The sequence below is a fragment of the Pongo abelii genome, chromosome 8 (genome assembly GCF_028885655.2).
Source record: "Pongo abelii isolate AG06213 chromosome 8, NHGRI_mPonAbe1-v2.0_pri, whole genome shotgun sequence".
NCBI lineage: Eukaryota > Metazoa > Chordata > Mammalia > Primates > Hominidae > Pongo > Pongo abelii.
This window is the reverse complement of record NC_071993.2, coordinates 129,181,637-129,202,828: the sequence shown is the minus strand read 5'-3', so window position 1 is coordinate 129,202,828 and position 21,192 is coordinate 129,181,637. Positions and strand designations below refer to the sequence as shown.

Genomic DNA, 21,192 nt, shown 5'->3' with positions numbered 1-21,192 from the left:
GTTTCAAATAGGGACCCCTGAAGGCCACATAGGAAAAAAGTCTGTAAAATGCCCCTTGTATGTGTTGGGGGCCGGGTCAGGGGAAACGGTCTTCCTGGTATCTCAGATTGTTCCTAAGGTCATAAGAAGAGGCCCCAACTCGGGCACACACCTGTTCAGGACAGGTGTGCACACCCTGTGTGTGTGTGTGTGTGCAGAGGGGGTGAAACTGCAGGAGAGAAGAGGGGAGGGGAGGGGAAGGGAGGGGAAGGGAGAGGAGCGGGGGAAGGCAGCCTCAAGGATTGGGCCCTGAGGTCTCATCACCAGCTCCAGGGCCCCCACCGTACCTCTGGGCTGTCAGATCCGTAGAGACCTGGCCAACAACATCACCGTGGTAGGCAGAGGCAGCTAAGGATGGGCTTTCCTGGTCTGCAGGGGCAGCGGGCTGGATGACATCATCTGCCACAGGTGAACTGGGGAGAGAAAAGGGAAAGAACCTAAACTCAGAAACATTCCTACAAGTTTTTGTTTTTTGTTTTGAGACGGAATTTCGCTTTTCTTGTCCAGGCTGGAGTGCAATGGCACGATCTCCGCTCACTGCAACCTCTGTCTTCCAGGTACAGGCAATTCTCCTCCCTTGGCCAAGGGAGTAGCTGCGATTACAGGTGCCCGCCACCACACCTGGCTAAGTTTTCTGTATTTTTACTAGAGATCGGGTTTCACCATGTTGGCCAGACAGGTCGCGAACTCCTGACTTCAGGTGATCTGCGTGCCTTGGCCTCCCAAAGTGCTGGGATCACAGGCGTGAGCCGCCGTGCCTGGCCTCCTACAAGTTTTCAATGTGTTTTAACAGCACATTTCTATCTGGATCCTGAGCAGGGCTCAGTTTCCCTTTCTATGAGGGATGAGTTTGGTGCTGCTCAAAGCAGAGTCTGTCACCAGTCTATGCCAAGATTAGTATAGAAACCTCAAGTAAGTGTTTAGAAACCTTTGTAGATGTTTTTTCCTTTCTTTCTTTCTTTTTTTTTTTTTTTTTTTTTTGAGACCGTCTTGCTCTGTCACCCAGGATGAAGTGCAATGATGTGATCTCGGCTCATTGCAACCTCCGCCTCACGGGTTCAAGCAATACTCGTACCTCAGCCACCCGAGTGGCTGGAATTACAGGCACCCACCACCAAGCCTGGCTAATTTTTGCATTTCTAGTAGAGCTGGGGTTTCATCATGTTGGCCAGGCTGGTCTCGAACTCCTAGGTTCAAGTGATCTGCCCGCCTCGGCCTCTCAAAGTGCCGGGATTACAGGCGTGAGCCACCATGCCTGGTCTCTTTGTAGCAATTTGATAGACTACGTTCATGTCTGTTAAACCTAATAATAAAAGGACAGGTTCAACATCCTACCACACACAGAACAGTCCCCAAGACAAAGGACTATGTGGCCCAGAACATCAATAGTGCCAAGGTTGAGAAACCCCGGCCTTGAGTTTTATTTCATTTTTCTAGTAATTCATTTAATTATATTTTTAAAGTTTTCATCTATGATGAGTTAGAAATTTAAAAACAATGCTGGTCCTTTATGGACTGAAAGAGTCTGCAACCTCCAAGCACAGGCTGGCTCGGGAAGCTAGAAGAGGCTCAGTCCTTGGACACCCATCGTCTTGTAGTCAGTTACCCTATTATTTCATCGGGGAGGTCCCTGAGTGACTTTCTGATGAACTCCGCTCTGTAGCCATAAGTAGCAGGACCATTCTTTCCACTCCTTGATCAGATCCTTATTGAAAACCAATTCTCTGCTGTGAACAAGAGAGCAGCGGTCCCTGCCTTCATGGGACGTCTCATGGGACAGCTTCAGGCGAGAGTCGGATTTTTTTTTTTTTTTTTTTTTGAGAAAGGATTTCCCTCTGTTGCCCAGACTGAAATGCAGTGGCTCCATGACAGCTCACTGAAACCTCAACTTCCCAGGCTCAAGCAGTCTTCCCACTTCAGCCTCCCCAAATGCTGGGATTATAGGCGTGGGCCACCTTGACCGGCCCCGACATTTTTTTTTTAATGTTTATTTATTTAGTAACAACTGCAGTAACTGCTAAGAAGGAAGGTGCAGATGGTCATGAGAACACAAACTGAGAACTCCTGGCCCACAATGGGAGTTGTGGAAAACTCTGTGGTGTGGTGAGCATGCTGAGGCCAGCTCAGTCAACAACAAATGTTTCCCAATGTTTACTACGTATACATGGCAGGAACTGTTCTAAGTGTGTATAGATAGCATTGTATTTGATCCTCACAACAACCTTTATGAGGTGGATACTATTATTAAACACACTTTACAGATGTAAAAACTAAGGCACAGAGAGGCTGAGCAGCTTGTCCAAGGTTGCACAGCAGGTAAGTGGCAGAACCAGGATACAAACCCAAGCCTGACCCCAGGATTCACGCTCTTATCTCCACACTTGGCTTTGTCCCACAGGCTGAAGAGGAAGAGGAAGCAAGAGGGGCTGGGCACGGTAGCTTATGCCTGTAATCCCAACACTTTGGGGAGGCTGAGGCTGGAGGATCAGTTGAGGCCAGGAGTTGAAGACCAGCCTGGGAAACATAGGGTGACCCTGTCTCTAGAAAAAATTTTAAAGCTTAAAAAAGGAAGAGTATACCCCCACCCTCAGCCCTACCCCCCGTTCAGGGAGCCACATATTTAAAAACCCTGAATCAGGAAGGAGCTTGGTATTCTAGAGGACCTGCAAAAAGTCACTGCCAACTAGAGTATAGATGAAGAAGGGGGAGTCTGGCTGGGCACAGTGGCTCACACCTGTAATCTCAGCACTTTGGGAGGCCGAGGTGGGTAGATCACTTGAGGTCAGGAGTTCAAGACCAGCCTGGCCAACATGGTGAAAACCCGTCTCTACTAAAAATACAGAAATTAGCTGTGCATGGTGGTGTGGTGCCTGTAATCCCAGCTACAGGAGGCTGAGGCACAAAATTCACTTGAACCTGAGAGGCGGAGATTGCAGTGAGCTGAGATTGCGCCACTGCACTCCAGCCTGGGCGACAGAGGGAGACTCCGTCTCAAAAAAACAAAAAGGCGGGGACCATGAGAGGAGAGGTGGACGGGAGCCAGATCATAAGGCCAGGTCAAAGAAGTGGGACTTGATCCTAGGCAGAAGAATCAGCCTGAAGCTGCAACCCAATGTTCAGCCATAAAGTGCCTTTGGCATTGAGATGAGAGTGGGGAGGTCCAGGGTAAATTTCCTAAAACTATCCTCTCAATACGATTGGACTAGCACATGTGTGCACCCACACTTTACTGCTTATTCTCCATTCTCCATGTTCCCACCCACCGTTCCAGTTCCCCCAGAACAAGATCCTGAAGCCCTGTGACCACACCCAAGGAGTCAGAGATAGAGATCGCTGCAAAGAGAAACGGAAGAAGCAGTAAGCCCAGAAGAGGGAGGATGGCAGGAGCTCTGGCTGGGTGTCTTGATGAATCACAATGTGTAGAATCCTAAACTACAGGCAATAGGCACTTTCTAAAGTCATAAAATCTGAGTGGAAAAACAGAGCTCCAAAGTTTTGGCAACACACATTGAAAACCATAAAAGACTTTGTTTCCTTTGACACAGCCATGGTTCTTCCTAGAATTCATTTTAAGGAGATAATTAAGGGCATGGGCAAATATGCTGATCACAACTGGAATCACGATAGCAAAAAATCTGGAAGCAACCAAAATGCGCAACAGTAGAGGACAGTTCATCAAATTAAGGCACAGCCATAGGATGGGCTCGTTTGCAGCTGTTTAAAAAATAAGGTAGGCCGGGTGCAGTAGCTCACACCTGTAATCCCAGCACCTTGGGAGGCTGAGGCAGGTGGATCACCTGAGGTCAAGAGTTCGAGACCACCCTGGCCAACATGGTGAAACCACGTCTCTACTAAAAATGCAAAAAATTAGCCAGGTGCAGTAGCGGGCACCTGAGGCAGGAGAATCGCTTGAACCCGGGAGTTGGAGGTTGCAGCGAGCGGAGATCGTGCCATTGCACTCCACCCTGGGTGACAAGAGCAAAACTCCATCTCAAATGATAATAATAATAATTAAAATTAAGATAGATCTTCATGTATCTAGATGTAAACATGTCCATTATTAATTGAACATCGGTTGAAAAAACTTAGCAGCATGATCCACATTTTATGTGTATATCGATATACACGGGTATGTGTGTCTATACAGTCCATATATAAACATACACACACAAGCACGCGACAGAGAGAGAGAGAGACAGCGCGAGCATAATAGCCTGAACAATGAAGCAATTTGGACAAGTATTGCCAAGGTGTTAATGGTAATTCTCTTTTGGTGGTGAAATCATTTGTGTTTTTTCTTAATGAAATTTATCTCCACTTTCTAGTTCTATGCTAAACACATACTACTTTCATAAGTAAAATAAATTAGAAACCATATGTAAGAAGTTATTTTAAGTGCCAGGGAACAACTTCCATCTATAACTCAGTGAAAGCTTTCAGAGATGAAGACAATCAGAAAGCCACTGTCTTTTCCCCACTTCTACACTCATATTTTCCACTGGGAGGACCTAGGCTTGTCCGCCTCATTCCAGGGCAGGAATGCGGCCAGGCTTCGTCCATCAGGCACCGCTGGAAAATGAAGTCCCAGCAAAGAAGATGTGGAATAAAAGATATCTGCCCACATATTCTACGTGATGGCATTTTCATCTAAACTCTTTGGAATGGAATTATTTTTCAAATCATAAACACTTCCCTGACTTTTTTGAGACAGAGGATCTTGAACATAATTAAATACTTTCTCAATGACACTCAGTCGTCCTCGGCAACTATGACATAAGTGAGTGACATTGGTGCTGTAGCATCAAATGTAACCACCGTATGTGAAGTTGAGGGGACTGGATTCCAGTCCAGGCCCACCATCGGATCTAACCCAGGGGGACTTCTCTGAGCTTTAGCCTTTCTGTCTGGAAAAGTGAAAGCGCCAGACTACTTGATCACCGAGAACTCTGACTCAGCCTTGTCCCTCGCTCTCAGGCCCTCAGCTGTCACTTCTACTAACCCACTCACCTGCCTCCCCCTGCCACCTTCTGCCTTGCAGTTCTCTGCTTCTAACAGGCTACAGGCTAAGAAACATGGCTGAGGGTGTTAGAATGTGCCTAAATCAAGAGTCAACAGGCTCTGAATAAAGATCTACAAACCTTCCGTACCAAATCATTATCTTGTAATTTAAAAATAAACACGTATGTGTATAGATGCATATGCATTAGGCTCAACCATATGAAACTGCTACAAAGAAATAAATTGTCAAATTGACATTGTGCTGTCAGCTCCGGGCCCTTTCTGACTTTGTAATGATCTCAATATTTTCCAGGTAGCTAAGGATGGGAGAGAGCTGATTTCTGGGGAAATGGGGGGATTTTTCTAAAACAGCTCTTCTCAGAACAACTGTAAGAGGCTATAAATGGCTTCTAAGTTCCGCTGGTGGTGGTTCTGGGACTAGAGTGACTGAAATATTTTTCAGAGGAAAAAAAAAAAATCTGTCAGATTTCAACCACCAGCTGCTGCCACCAGCTGCTGGGGGCCAGCCCACTATAAATTTAGTCAGGCCAGCAAAGGGTTGATTTGCCACTGGAATGTCAGGGAGGGAAGCCTGTACTATCAACAAGTGCTTCTGCAAAGGGCCATGAGTCACCCCTTTCAGAGACTGGTGGAATGGACTCTGCCCAAAGAGGAAGACGTTCAGGTTCCGGCCTTAAAAGCCAACATCTTCAGTTCTGTACATAGGATCCATGCCACAGGAAGAGCCCCAAGGCGGGCACCGGGATGGATTCCATGGGGACTGCACACTCCAGGGGTGACAGGCTCATCGAGCTCGAGGAGCTGAAAGTGCAAAGCAAGGAGAACTGTGAAGGGTGGTGTCTTCATTGGCTCAGGCTGCTACAACACAATCTCATAGATGGGGCGGCTTATGAACAACAGAGATGTATTGCTCACAGTTCTGGAGGCTGGAAAGTCCAAGACCAAGGCACCAGCAGGTTCAGTGTCTCATGAGGACCGCTTCCTAGTTCACAGACAGCTCCTTCTCACTGCGTCTTCACGTGGCAGAAGAGGCAAGGCAGTGCTGTGGGGCCTCTTTTATAAGGGCACTAATCCCATTCACAAAGGCTCCGCCCTTATGGCCTAATCACCTCCCGAAGGCCCCACCTCCCCATACCATCACCTTAGGGGTTAGGATTTCAACACAGGAATTTCGGGGCTGAGAGGGATACAAACATTCAGAGCACAGCAGGTGATACCAGAAGAACAAACTGCCACAGAAACCCAGGATTCTACAGTCTGGGATGATCCAGGCAGGTCCTGAGAGGAGAACAGCTGAATCAGGCAAAGTGCTTCAATAGGCCGACGTGTGCAAAGGGCTTTCCAGATGAAAAAAAAAAGCTTCTCCCTCCCTCTCTCCAGGATGGTTCTGTCAGAAAGTCTTCTGTTCCCTTCCCCTTGTTATTTATCACGAAGAATAGTATCCAGTATCAAGGATAATAGGAGCCAGGTTCTCACAATCAGAGAAGAGCTTGCATATACAGAAGGTGGTTGGACTCCAAAGATCCCTCAGGGCAGGGCTGCAATCAGAGGGATCAGACAAATCCAGAACTAGCTGTGGAGGGCTGTGTGCACACATGCATGTGTACATACACATACCTACTTCCCAGCTTTCTCCTTGGGGGAGTCGTGTCAAAGGACATAAGAACCACCTAAAAGGGGCTGCCACTGCGAAATCTGGAACTATTTGAACATCAAACACACACACACACACACACACACACACACACACACACACACGCACACAGTTCTGGATTATAACCCATGGAATAAAAGTAATAATCTATGAGTCCATTTAGATCTAAATAAAGTCATGAACAAATGGGGAAGAAGGGAAAGCCGCCCACCTTACAATACAATGCCAGCTAGTTAGTCCATGTAGGACAGAAAACTGCCATGAAGAAACCTTAATGGTGGCACTCAATTCAAAGAAGAGCCATCAAAGGATGCCAAGGCAGGCGGGGGAGTGTAAAGAAGGAAAGGCTAGGCCGGGCGTGGTGGCTCACGCCTGTAATCCCAGCACTTTGGGAGGCCAAGGCGGGCAGATCACAAGGTCAGGAGATCGAGATCATCCTGGCCAACATGGTGAAACCCCATCTCTACTAAAAATACAAAAAAATCAGCCAGGTGCGGTGGTGTGCACCTGTAGTCCCAACTACTTGGGAGGCTGAGGCAGGAGAATCGCTTGATCCTGGGAGGCAGAAGTTGCAGTGAACTGAGATTGCACCACTGTACTCCAGCCTGGACAACACAGCCAGACTCCCTCTCAAAAAAAAAAAAAAAAGGAAGGATATTGTGTAGCCTTTGAGTGTCTTCCCACCAAATGCTGACTGATTACAAAGGGGAAAATGATGACTTTACAGCCAATAAACCTGGTAGGCACCAATCTGGCCATCCTCTGTGGCAAAAACGTTCCATGCTCTGTGCCCCGGGGTGGCAGAGCTTCACTTCTGTGGAATCCCTGCCCAAAGCAGACAGCCAGGGTCTAGCCATGAAGAAACCAGGTAACACAGATTGAAGGACTTCTTCCAGCGTGAAGGAGCTGTACTCATAAAGGTCATGGGCCGGGCATGGTGGCTCATGCCTGGAATCCCAGCATTTGGGAGGCTGAAGCGGGAGGATCCCTTGGGTCCAGGAGTTCGAGACCAGCCTGAGCAACGTAGCAAAACCCCATCTCTTACTAAAAAAAAAAATACAAGAAATTATCTGGGCATGGTGGCACACACCTGAAGTCTCAGCTACTTGGGAGGCTGAGGTGGGAGGATCACCTGAGCCCGGGAGTTCAAGGCTGCAATGAGCTGTGACTGAGCCACTGTACGCCAGCCTGAGCAACAAAAGTGAGACCCTGTCTCAAAAGAACCCAAAAAGTCATAAAAGACAGGGAGAGACTGAGGAATTACTCCAGATGGAAGGAGAGTCTGGGGGCATGACAGAGAGCATGGCACATGCTTTTGACTGGATTCTGGATAAGATGGAAAAAGGTACACTGCTGGTGAATTTGAGCAGGTTCTGAAGACTGGATGGCGATTTCCCAGCTGCAGGGCTGCGTTGGCATCGTGCTGGAGAGTGTTTGCAAGAAAGGCACACTGAGGGGCTGGGAGGGGGCGGGGGTTGTTTTTGTTTTGCTGGAGGGTGGCGACTTCATGCCTGAAACTTGCTCTCAAATGATTCAGAAAAAGTAGCAATGATGGATATATATGTACATATACATTCATATTACTTAGGGAGAGGATGAATGTCACAGCACACGTGATAAAATGTCAATGACTGCGGAATCTGGGAAAGGGAACATGGAAGTTTTTTGTAGTATTCTTACAACTTTTCTGTAAATCAGGAATTGTACTCAGGACAACAAATAAGAACTTCTTGGGCAAAGGCATGCAGGCAAACAGCCACTCCCCAGCACGCATGGAGCTCCGTTTGGGTCTGGAGGACACAGTGTGATGTGCCAGCCACTTCAGCAGCATCGGGCAGCTCGGGGGACATCTAGCTGGACAGCTGGGGCTGGGGCCAGTGTGACAGGGGCCCCGGAACCTCAGACGCTCAGGCCACGAGCCTGTTGTCCTGGGGCGATGGGGAACATGAGAGATTTAAACGCAGGCCAGTGACAGAATATTCAGAAGACAATCCCTGTGCCACAGTGGAGATTAATTGGAGGGGGCAAGAAATGCAGGCAATGGAGCCAAAGCGAGAGCTTTGGAACAATTCAGGTGCCAGGTGATGAAGGACACATTGGGACCATTGCAGAGGAGGTGGAGTTAGTCGTTCCAGAGGCTTCAGGACATCTACCTGACACTAGATGCGGAGGGAAGGGATGTGAAGAACAATCAAAGATGATTTGGGTTTTGAACATCTAATGGTTGGAAGGCTATGTTATTAACTGCATGCCTTGCACATAAAACCTTAGACCTCTGGTATTATTACTGATTTCTGTTTAATAAAGATTAAAGAGGCCAGGCGCAGTGGCTCATCCCTATAATCGCAGCACTTTGGGAGGCCGAGGCAGGCAGATCACGAGGCCAGGAGTTCGAGACCAGCCTGGCCAACATGGTGAAACCCCGTCTCTACTAAAAATACAGAAATTAGCCAGGCATGGTGGCGTGTGCCTGTAATCCCAGCTACTCTGGAGGCTGAGGCAAGAGAATTGCTTAACCCTGGGAGGCAGAGGTTGCAGCGAGCCGAGATCGTGCCACTGCACTCCAGCCTGGGCAAGAAGAGTGAAACTCCGTCTCAAAAAAAAAAAAAAAAAAAATGACTCTACAGCAACCCAACTCAAGAATAGACTCCCCGGAAACTGTGCGCCCCACTTCAGAACACTGGCATAGTTCTCACCAACAGAGTGAAAGCTGAGCCCCAGGCTGCTCACATCAGTTTTGAAAAGAGAAGCAAAGCCTGTCATAAGTCAGCAAAATGGAATCTTCCGAGATCTGCATTTTCATGGCCAGTTCTAGGCTGGGCATGACCGAACTGGCCAGTTAGAAGCCACAGCACAGGCACCACGACATGCGGAACACACAGGGCATCCTTTTCACAGCCACCCTTGGCATTCCTCTGGGTAAGAGGCCCACAGACCCCAGCTGCGCTTTGAAAGGTGGGTTCCCCAGGTCCCTCGGGGTAAGCACGCTGTGCTTTTTAGTGATGATGAAAAACAACTCATCTCTTCTGGATCTGGAAAATGGGTGGACAAGTGTAGCCTGGCATCCCTGCAGGCCAGGCATGGAGTGGGGCCAGGTGACTAATAAGATTTCTAAGACCAGGCCAGGCGCGGTGGCTCACAGCTGTAATCCCAGCACTTTGGGAGGCTGAAGCGGGTGAATCACTTGAGCCCAGGAGTTCCAGACCCGCCTGGGCAATATCACAAAACCCTGTCTCTACTAAAAATACAAAAAAATTAGCTGGGTGTGTTGGCATGCACCTGTGGTCCCAGCTACTCTGGAAGCTGAGGCATGAGAATCCCTTGAACCTGGGAGGTAGGGGTTGCAGTGAGCCGAGACTGTGCCACTGCACTCCAGCCTGGGTGAGCGAAACTCTCTCAAAAAAAAGATTTCTAAAACCAGAGAGGTCAACCTCTCTCAGGAGCGGAGGAGAAACTGTGGCCCTGAGTTTATTTTTTGTGATAAAATTTGAATATACATGAAATACTATAACACATTTAAATAATTACAATAAAAGAATTAATGATAACAGCAGTCATAATGGCAGCTCACATTGTAAGCACTTCTTTCTGTTTGCCAGGTGTTGTGCGAAGGGCTCTGCACACACTCGCTCATGCAGCCCCTCCCCTTAAGAGGGCAAAGAACAGAGTCAGGATTGGGACCCACGTCCAAGAATACAGGAGCCAGGAAATCCCACGGCATGCTCTGGGCCTGACTCAAGCTAAGGAACAAGAAGCTGTCTCCCACAGGACCCCGGGGAAAGCAGCTTATCAAACGGACCCTGGAGCCCACGCAGGGAAAACAGAGATTTTCCACTCTCGGATGAGAAAGCCCAGCAATTTAAAGATTTAGCCTTCAGCTATCAAAAAAAAAAAAAGGAATTATTTTAAAAAAATACTTAGTTACTTCTATGTGTACGGTATCTTAGAGCTTTGCCAAATGCCACTTTTATGATTCCTCATCACCGCTATGAAGAAGGCAGACAAGTTATTTATTTATTTTATTTTTTTTGAGACGGAGTCTCGCTCTGTCACCCAGGCCGGAGTGCAGTGGCGCGATCTCGGCTCACTGCAAGCTCCACCTCCCGGGGTTCACGCCATTCTCCTGCCTCAGCCTCCCGAGTAGCTGGGACTACAGGTGCCCGCCACCACGCCCAGCTAATTTTTTTTGTATTTTTAGTAGAGACAGGGTTTCACCGTGTTAGCCAGGATAGTCTTGATCTCCTGACCTTGTGATCCGCCCGCCTCGGCCTCCCAAAGTGCTGGGATTACAGGTGTGAGCCACCGCGCCCGGCCAACAAGTTATTTTATAGAAGAGGAGAGGAGATCGAGACTCAAGGAATTAAGCGACTTGGCAAAGAGACCCATGGCGAGAACCCTGGCCCTGTCCTCGCCTGGAAACCCACGCTGCCGCCCCCCTCCCCGCCGGGTCTTTCCTCTAGTGGGCACGCCACAGCTCCCTGTCCAGAGTTCAGTGGCACAGCCCCGGGGGGGCACGGGAGGCAGCAGAGGCCTCTGGCAGGGCAGGAAGAAGTGGCAGAGCCAGCAGGGGAATCGTGACCCCCAACAACAGGGCAGGGACCTCTAACTTCCCTGCTGAATTCTTAGCCCACAGTCAGCGATGCATTTACTGGAATGAATGAACCAAGAAAGAGGCCCAGGCCCTGGAGCCAATGAGGCTGATACAACGTGATGCTTTGCAGCTACGTGAAAGCGCACATTTGCCCGTTTCGATTATGAGCTGCGCTTGTCACATTTTGAAGCCAAATTTTTTAAAGTCCCAAACATTTTTTTAGATACTCCTGTGATGCCTGGGAGCCTTCACAGATGAAGAAATAAAATGCCACTCCTCCTCCCCCTTGGGAGGTAGGATAGGGCAGGTGATAGGAGGCCAGAGCCTGGGGCCAGACTGCCCAAGCCTGACCCCACTCCAGCAATAAAGAGCTGTACAACCTTGAAAAAGATCCTCTCAGAGCCTCAGTATCCTCATCTGTCAAAGATGGCAATGACAGTCCTTCCTGGAAAGGGAGTGGAGAGGATGCCTTGTGACTAGTCATGTGAACGTTTCTGTAGCAAGGTGACCAGCACACGCAAAGTGCTCCACAAATGATGGCGTCATTAAGACAAACACTACAGGATGTACTGTTTCCCAAACATGAAATACAGAATGTACTGTTTCAAAGTACACATGACCCTCCCTCCTGCCTCTCCTGCACACCCAGGTGTGAGTCTCAGGCGCACAGGCTGCTCCTTCAGGCACCCCAGGCTCTATGTGAATATCAACTGGGGCGTGAATTAAGAATGAATACAGGGCCAGGCACGGTGGCTCACGCCTGTAATCCCAGCACTTTGGGAACCCAAGGAAGGCAAATCACCTGAGGTCAGGATTTTGGCCTGGCCAACAAGGCGAAACCCCCTCTGTACCAAAAAATGCAAAAATTAGCTGGGCATGGTGGCACGCGTCTACAATCCCAGCTACTCGGGAGGCTGAGGCAGGAGAATCACTTGAACCCAGGAGGCAGAGGTTGCAGTGAGCTGAGCTGAGATGGCGCCACTGCACTCCAGCCTGGACGACAGAGCAGGACTCCGTCTCAAAAAAAAAAAAGAAAGAATGAATACAGGTGGCAACAAGTGAAGGGAACCAATGTTTATGAGCACCTAGCATGAGCCAGGCTCTATGCAGGCCCTTCATCACTGTGAGCAATGTGACAGCAGAAAGTCCCTCTCCCCAAGGCCACACGAGGCTGAGCTCCATCCCAGCTGCTCTGACTCCAGCTCTCTCAGCGAAGGACCCTATAGCCTCAGAGCAGCGTCGACTCACGATGTGCGACGAAGAGGGAGTGGCATGCTGAGAGCCGAGTGGGTGCTGCCTCCCTAGGAAGAGGGTGTGCACAACCAGCCAGGGCACCGGCGGTGGCTCTAACCACCAGGGGGTGGGGGCATAAGACCCTTCCCCTCCCAGGGCTGAGGGTGCCTCTTCCACCTAATGAGGGTTTCGACTATTCTCTCTAGGGTCCCCTCCAGCCCAAACAATTTTCTGATCTGAAACCCAGGGTCTCCTGGCTGAGAAAGGTCAGCTTGGAGGAGGCTGTGAGCAGTGCTCACGTTGGCCCAACCCCTAGGCCAGGCAGGGGAGCAGGGCAGCTTCTGGTTGGGAGTTAAGGACGGGAGGCAGGGGGTAACCTGCTGACTCACAGCTCCAGCTCCCCAGGAGACCTTACTGTGAGGACGGGCGGGTTGCAGGACGGAGGGGGAACCTTCTCCTCATACACAATTTAATCACCTCTTAAAATCGGACTACTGTTGTTTCCGCATCCTTTGGGATTAATGAGCCCAAGGACTGAATTTTATGGCAAGCTCAAAGGAGAGGAAATTACTCCGGGAGGACAAGGCAGGGAGCCGGCAGCCGATGTTCTTCCTTTTTTTCTTTTCCTTTTTTTTTTTTCTTCTTTTGAGAAGGAGTCTCACTCTGTTGCCCAGGCCAGAGTACAGCAGCGCGATCTTGGCTCACTGCAACCTCTGCCTCCCGGGTTTAAGCAATTCTCCTGCCTCAGCCTCCCGAGTAGCTGAGATGACAGGTGCATACCACCACACCCAGTCCAGCTAATATTTATATTTTCAGTAGAAACAGGGTTTCGCCATGTTGGCCAGGCTGGTCTTGAACTCCTGACCTTCGGTGATCCACCCGCCTTGGCCTCCCAACGTGCTGGGATTACAGGAGTGAGCCACCATGACCAGCCTGATGTTCTTCTCAAAAGATGACAAATAAACTCAGCCAGATGCTGGGAGAAGCTATACAGTCAGGTGTGTGAAAGTGGAGCTGTCCTCCCGATCAAAGCAGCACAAAGCCAGCTGAATGGACCAGCCCCTCTGGGATCAAGATCTCTGCTTCGGATGCCCAAAGCCAGTGCACCAAATCCACAGGTGTGCTGACTCACCAGAACACCGGGCACAGAAATCACATGGAGGGCACAGGGGGTAGGTGGGCAGGGGTAGCAAGTACAGTACAAAGAGCACAGACTCTGGACATAGATCTGAGCCTGAATCCAGCTCTGCCACTTACTCGCCATTTATAAGCCCTAGGCAAGTTCATTAACCTCTTTGAGCTTCAGTTTCTGAACCTGTAAAATGGAGATAAATGCATTACTTGAAAGATTGTTGAGAGAAATAAGAGCAAAAAATATATGTAGAAATAGAAAGTCTAATGGTGTTACCAGGGTCTGGGGAGAGAAGGGAAGAAGGGAAATTGTTGTTTAATGGATACAGTGGTTCAGATTGGCAAGATGAGTAAGTTCTGGAGATGCTTCACAATAATATGAATATACTTACCACCAAACTGTACACTTAAAAATGGTTATGATGGTACATCTTATGTGGTTTGTTTAATCACAATTTAAAAAACATGTAAAGCATAGCATCATCTCACTACAGGTCCTCCATACACAGTATGGGTTCATGGAAAATAGCACTAACAGAATGATATTAATAGCCTCTGCCACCAGATCTGTCTAGCTAACACTTAATTCAGGCCACAATCAGCTTCCTCTTTAACTTTTTCAGGCTGAGAACAGGCCACTCAGCCCACAAACAACAAACTGAAGTCTCAACAAATGCCGCCAGTATTTTTATATAGATAAGGCAAAATTTTAGTTGGTGTTTAAAAAAATGTCATTCAGTCCTCAGGATCTTAGCAGAGTCACAGATTTTCTCTTGATTCCAAAACCACACAAGCAGCAAAATTACCTCCATTTCCTCTCCCTGCAATGCAACCAGGTCTAGACCCTGAACAAAAAGCAAATCCTTAGAGCCTATAGTTCAAGAGAGGAGACGATTCATTAACTGATTCAACAAGAACTGCCGAAAGTCTGTTCTGCCAAACACAATACAAGGTACTGAGGATGCAGACAGCAATGACGCAGCGGTTGTTAGCCATCAGAGAGAGACCTTGGCACACGGCGACCACAAGACAACCTGGGAGTTCCAGAATGCAGAGTCCTGGGCCAGCTAAGTTGCTGGGATGAACCAGTTTCAGTCAAGGTATGAAAGGTAACGTCCAGGCTGGGCGCGGTGGCTCACACCTGTAATCCCAGCACTTTGGGAGGCCGAGGCGGGCAGATCGCCTGAGGTCAGGAGTTCAAGACCAGCCCAGCCAACACGGTGAATGAAACTCCGACTCTACTAAAAATACAAAAATTAGCCGGGCATGGTGGCACATGCCTGTAATCCCAGCTACTCGGGAGGCTGAGGCAGGAGAACAGTTTGAACCCGGGGAAGCAGGGGTTGCAGTGAGCTGAGATGGCACTATTGCACTCCAGCCTGGACAACAGAGTAAGATTCCGTCTCAAAAAAAAAAAAAAAAGAAAGAGAAAAAGAAAGGTAATGTTCAATCTTTTCCTGTTCTGTGTGAAGCAGGGAGCCAGAAAGTAGGAGCCACAGCAAGCCCAAGGGATGGAGGGAGGGGTGTCCTGGTATAAAAGGAGGAAGAGAAAAGATCCTATTGATGTCCATATGGCCTAGCTGCTTACTGTCTCTTGTCAATTTAGAATGTGCCCCACTGGGGGAACAGTCACGATATGAAGCCAACCCCTCATGCCCTCAAGGAGCTTCAGTGCAAGAATGCCAGCCAGTAGCCTTCTATTCTAAATGATGCAGACACTAGAACAGCTCCTGGACCTCAGGGGACCCAGCGTGGACACAACCACTGAACGAGAAGAATTAGCAGGACTGTAAATAACCTGAGATGAGCCAATGGGGCAGCTGCTTTCTCTTTCCATTTATTTCTCCCCAGAGTTACTGTCTGTCAGCAGACCTCACAAGAGCCCCATATTCGTGTGTTTGTACTTATTTTCCAGGCAAAATATAAATGAACAATTAAAAGGGAGGGTGGCAGCTGGGTGCGGTGGCTCAAGCCTGTAATCCCGGCATTTTGGGAGGCCGAGGTGGGCAGATCACTTGAAACCAGGAGTTCGAGACCAGCCTGGGAAACATGGCAAATCCCCGTCTCTACTAAAAATACAAAAAATTAGCCGGGCATGGTGGTGCACACCTGTAGTCCCAGCTGCTTGTGGAACTGAGGCAGGAGAATCACTTGAACCCAGGAGGCAGAGGTTACAGTGAGCCGAGATCACGCCACTGCACTCCAGCCTGGTGACAGAGCGAGACTCTGTCTCAAAGAAAAAAAAAAAAAAAAAAGATTTCTAAGACCAGAGAGGTTGACCTCTCCCAGGAGCAGAGGAGAAACTGTGGCCCTGAGATTTGAGGGACTTCATTTAATGTTGCGAGCATGCTGATTTTGCTGCTGGTGGCAAAATTTGAATATATATGAAATACTGTAACAAATTTAAATCATTACAATAAAAGTATTAATGCCAATAGCAGTCATAAGGGCCACTCACATTGTGAGCACTTCTGTTTGCCAGGTGTTGTGTGAAGGGCTTTGCACTCACTCACTCATGCAGCAAGACTGTCTCAAAAAAAAAGAAAGAAAGGAGGGTGGCAAAGCAAGGTAGGATGAACAAAAAGGAAGCCAAGACAACCAGCTCGTGGACGGCAGAGTCAATACACAGCTTCTAAATAAGGAAGAACTGCATTTCATAGTATGTCTCCTGGTTTGCATTTAAAAACAACACTAATGCACACAGGCTACAGCAGGTGTTAGGAAATCGAGCTCCCCTAAATCAGTATTTAATCATAACCAGATGAAAAATATGAACACCACTGACTTTCCATTTGCACAGCCCTTTCCAGTTTGTTTATCAAGTATACTCACGTGCATGACTTCACTGGCTTCCCCAGCTTCGAGAGCCAGGTGGACAGGGATAACTGGCCCCACCATCCACGAGAAGGAAGGTGACTCAGACAGTTCACAACGTCACGACTTGCTCAAGGTCACACAGCTGGTAAGGGGTAGGGCAAGAACTCTAATATAGGAACTTTGTCTATAAATTCTGGGCTTTCTCTATACTGCCCTTCCCCAACCTAAGGAAAATAAGTCTTGGGGACTTTGCTTTATCTCAATTAGCAGCCATGAATACACTTGCAAAGTGACAGACTGAAACTCTCTAACACTGTGGATAGCAGACAGAGGGATGGGGACAGAGCTGACACTCAACACATCTGAAATGACACCTCCATTACAGAGGGTCGGCTGCTCTACATTCCCTGGAGAATTTCATTTGCTCCTCTGTTTTCAGATGCATTGCTCTGCAAACTTTGGTTTCCCTGGGTCTTCCTTCTCAGGCCTCTCGTTTCTCCTGAATGATTTCATAATCCTCAGGATGTTCTGTCATCGCAGGGAGTTGCTGTGAAAATGATTATTGGGGTTATGAACCAAGGACTGCGACCTCAATAGGGGAGAGGCAGAAAAAAAAACACAGCTAGCCACCAAAATGGATTTCACAGACCTTGGTCACAAGGGGATAAACGAGGGCACCCAGCCCTGCAGCCATCTCTATGCTCCTCTAGCCAGCACTAGTTACTGATTTTATTGCCAGCTTCCTAAACCACCTCCTGATCATCTGTGCAAAAGCTGCTAGGGCCTGCTAAACCCCAGGTACAGTAAATCCAAGAACGGTTTGCTTTTGGCTGTGGAACCAAGTCCTGGAAAAAAAAAAAAAATACACCCACACATGCATGTACACATATGCACATACACACACACACACAGGTGCTCTCCATCAAGCCCTCATTCTCTCCCAGTCTCATCTACGCTTACAGCCCAGAGCTGGGCAAGCCCAGATACCCTTTCTTTCATCCTCCCATTTAGAACTGTCTCTCATGATTCCTCAAAGCCTGGCAGCACCCTCTATCGGGATGCTATTGGCATTGGGGTGAGGCAATTCTCTGCTATACAGGACTCTCACATGAGAGTGACCCTAGCCCTCCCCCACTAGACGCCAGTAGCATCCTCCCCAGTCACTGGGACAACCAAAAATATCCTTCTAATAGCAGTTCCCTCCCTAGTCACTGGAACAACCAAAAATATCCAAATATCCTCCCACATTTCCAGACATCCCCTCCTGGGGCATTATCCTTCACCACAAAGCCTGCCCCATATGTGCATGCTCAGGTAACACACACACACACACACACACACACACACACACACACACACACACACACACACACACACACACACACACACACACACACACACACACACACACACACACACACACACACACACACACACACACACACACACACACACACACACACACACACACACCCCTACCTACCTCCTTGAAGGTGGGGGCTGTGTCTTATTCAATTCAACCACCATCTACCTCCCAGGCTCCGTGTTACTCTTGTGGCGTGGCATTGTGAACCAGCCATATCCTTCCTCAAGCAGTGTCTGTCTCCATAGAAGCATCAAACAAAAATAACCAGGATACAAAGCTGAATAAAACCAACGAGGCCGCAGGACTTGGCGCAGAGAACACCAGGCCAAGTGTCTGGGGTCTGGGGTTGGAGTCCTACCTTGATGTGTGGCCCTGGCCAAGACCCTGGACTTCTTTGAGTCTCTCTTTTCGTATCTGTAAAACGAAACCTTGATCTTTAACTTTCCTTCTTGCTAAAATATTTTAAATGTTCAAGCACGTTTCTTGAACATTATTTTTTTAAAAGAGAAAAGAGGATGGCTGGAACGGAGAGACAAGGGGCTAATTCTGTCTAAGTTCCACAGAGGGGGCAGCATTTGACCTGAAGATTTCCATAAGGCAGTTCCATAACACCGGTATATGAATAACTATAATACAAGCAGGTCATATGCCATGATCACACTTCTGAGGCTTGGGATGTAACTTTTGATGAGAGACTAGTGACTCTGGGTAGCTGTGGCATTTGCACAAGGAGGGTGGCTGCTGGCCTATTTGCTCCTCCGATTCCCCTCCTGGAGAATGAGTCCCAGGCAGAGCCTGTGAGAAAGAGCCCCGTGGGAATCCACTCACCCGCCTGGCTCAACTGGCCCCATTCTCAGGAGGCCCTCCCGCCTGGCCTGAGAAGGGAAAGCCAGCTGCTCCGGGAGGGAACTCACTGTGCAATTTTCAACAAAACTCTTCCTCTAAGTTCCATCAACTGTCAACCCTAAAAACACTGCTGAAGATTCAACTGTTAATCTGCACGTGCATCTCACAGACGAAACACTGCCTCACGTCACAGTCCCAGAAAAAAGTCATTTCCAGATATCATGGAAACGGCTTTTAAAATGTGGCCTCAATAGGGAATCAGAGAAATAAGAATGGGGAGAGTTCTCTCTGGTAACAGAGCCACACCTTCCTCTGGCATAGCACAGGAAACTGCCCTAGGATCCTCAATGTCCCAAGTCCTGTGACACGAGGGCCCCCCATCCTCTCCAGCCGCCCCTCCTTAGGCCCCGCTTCCATTTCCCCTCCACAATGTCTATTTCAGCTGTATTTCAACCCGCTACCACATTCTCCTGTCCTAGCATTTGACAGAGCCTGAAGATAGCAACAACAGTAACAGTGGTGATGATGAAGCCATTTTAAGAAAAGACCAGGATTGAAGAGGACACTTGGCCACAGCGTGGTGCATTCGGCGCTCGGAGCCTGGGCAGCAAATCCCAGCGCCCCGACACCGGATTTCCAGGACACCCCGAGGCACAGGCGCACTCTGCGGCGGGAGCCAAGGACGCGGAGGGGACGCTCGTACGGGTCACGTGCTGCGCCGGATCCCCGAAGTGCGCTCGGCCCTGCTGACGTAACTATTCGAGAATTTAAAAGTCCCAAACTCGGAGGAAATCCAGCGCAGAGTTTTATGGCTAGTCCACGCGCCGTCGTGGCCCGCCGGGGATGTCCCGGCGCGACCCAGTGGGACCACACGAGCTGGGAAAGAGACCGGTGGGAAGGCGCGGAGGCCGCCCAAGGGCGGGACCCCCAACCCTGGCGAGGAGCCTGGTCACGGGCGCCAACCACAACCACGCGCGGGGACCCCAACCGCGAGCGGGAATCCCAGCCACGGGCGCGCGCGCCGAACCACGGGCTTTGACCCCCGCGCTCCCACTCAAGGGAACCAGGCTCCCGGGCAAACACTCTGGGGCCCGCGGTTTCCCCGCAGCCACACTCCTCTGCCAGCAGGGGACCGAATGTGTAGTTAGCCACTTTTCCATCCTCGGCCAGTCCCTGCTGGGGAAAGCCGAAATGAGCTTTGGCCACTTCCAGTACGCCTTTGTCTGGGGGCCAAGGTCTTTCGGGCGCCCGTCTTCTCCTGACCCCGGCCGCCCGCCCGTGGCCCCGGCACTTACCCGCCCGGGGAGATAGGGGATGGCCCGCACGGAGCCGCCTTCGTTCGGAGTCGCAACTGCCAAAGAGCCCGGGGGCGCTGGGTTTTCCGAGCCCGGTGGCGGCGCGGCGCGTGGGGTCACGACGGCCCGGTGCGGCCCTGGGACGCAAAGTTTCCCCGGACAACGGCGCAGGGCCGGCGTGGCTCCCCGAAAGGCTCGGGAAAAGTTGGAGCACAAAAGGCCAATGACTGGCCGAGCGGCGGCTGCCGGGCCAGGCTCCTCCCCCAGCCCTGGGCGCTCCGACCTGGGCCAGCGCTCGGCCAGCTGCTCGCGCAGGGCGCCCGCCGCGCTCTCCTCCCCGGCCAGGAATGCGCGGGGCCGGGCGCGCCCAGACGCACCGAGGGGCCCGCGGCCGCAGAGCGGCAGGCGAGAGACGCACGGACCGACGGACGCGCAGCCCGGCCGCTGCTCCTGGAGGCGCTGCAGACTTCCAGGAGTCTCTGAGTCATGACAACTTGTTACTGTTCTTAGTTTGTCCACGGCCTTCCCACTACGCATGGCAACGCCGGGAAGGCTGTGGCGTGAGAACGGACTGGGAAGGTCAAGTACAGGCCAGGCGGCCCGCGCTTCCTCCGCGGGGCCATTGCCCGCCTGAGGCTACCCGGGAGCCTCAGAAAGAAGGTGGGGGTGAAATGGTGCCTCGCTTGTTCCTGGAGCCAAATTCCGGCCCTTTTTTCTTCACCTGTGTGGTATTAATGGCGCTTAACCACAGAAACAGCGCGGGCTGTGCTGGACAGTTTGCAAAACTTGACGTGCGTTCTATTTGGCTGTTGCACACTCTGAAGTCGGGAGAGGCTAAATCCAAACCAATTCCCGCTGCCATATTTCTAGGAGTTGTGTATCTATTGGCATGTGAGGTCTGTTTTCCTTTAAGGGCCTAACTCCTTCACTGACATGGACCTCACACCCAGAAGTGGTGCTTACCTACCAACACCATGGCATATCACCTTTTCTCTAGAAATTTCTGCAGCTAGGCCCCAATCATGAAGAGCCCGTGACTACATATAGACAGCAGGCTTCCCATTTTAAGTTTAGTGTCACAGAAAGCACTGCTATAGATTATATACTCAGGGACCAAAGGGCAAGAGACTCAGAAATTACTCAGCACTTCCTTTCCTCCTCTTAAAGAAACAGATCTTACGAGCCCCTAATGAGGATTCTC

The 21,192-nt window shown here is 49.8% G+C and overlaps 1 protein-coding gene across 9 annotated transcripts in view; it reads right to left on the bottom strand.

Moving 5' to 3' along the window:
- The window catches only part of TACC2 (transforming acidic coiled-coil containing protein 2), a 229,954-nt gene that overhangs the window by 119,183 nt on the left and 89,579 nt on the right, over positions 1 to 21,192 (bottom strand). For all 9 annotated transcript variants that reach the window (XM_054522968.2, XM_054522970.2, XM_054522977.2 and 6 more), the window contains one exon: positions 327 to 452. In XM_054522968.2, coding sequence (XP_054378943.2) covers positions 327 to 452 — 126 coding nt within the window. The remainder of the gene's footprint in view (positions 1 to 326; positions 453 to 21,192) is intronic.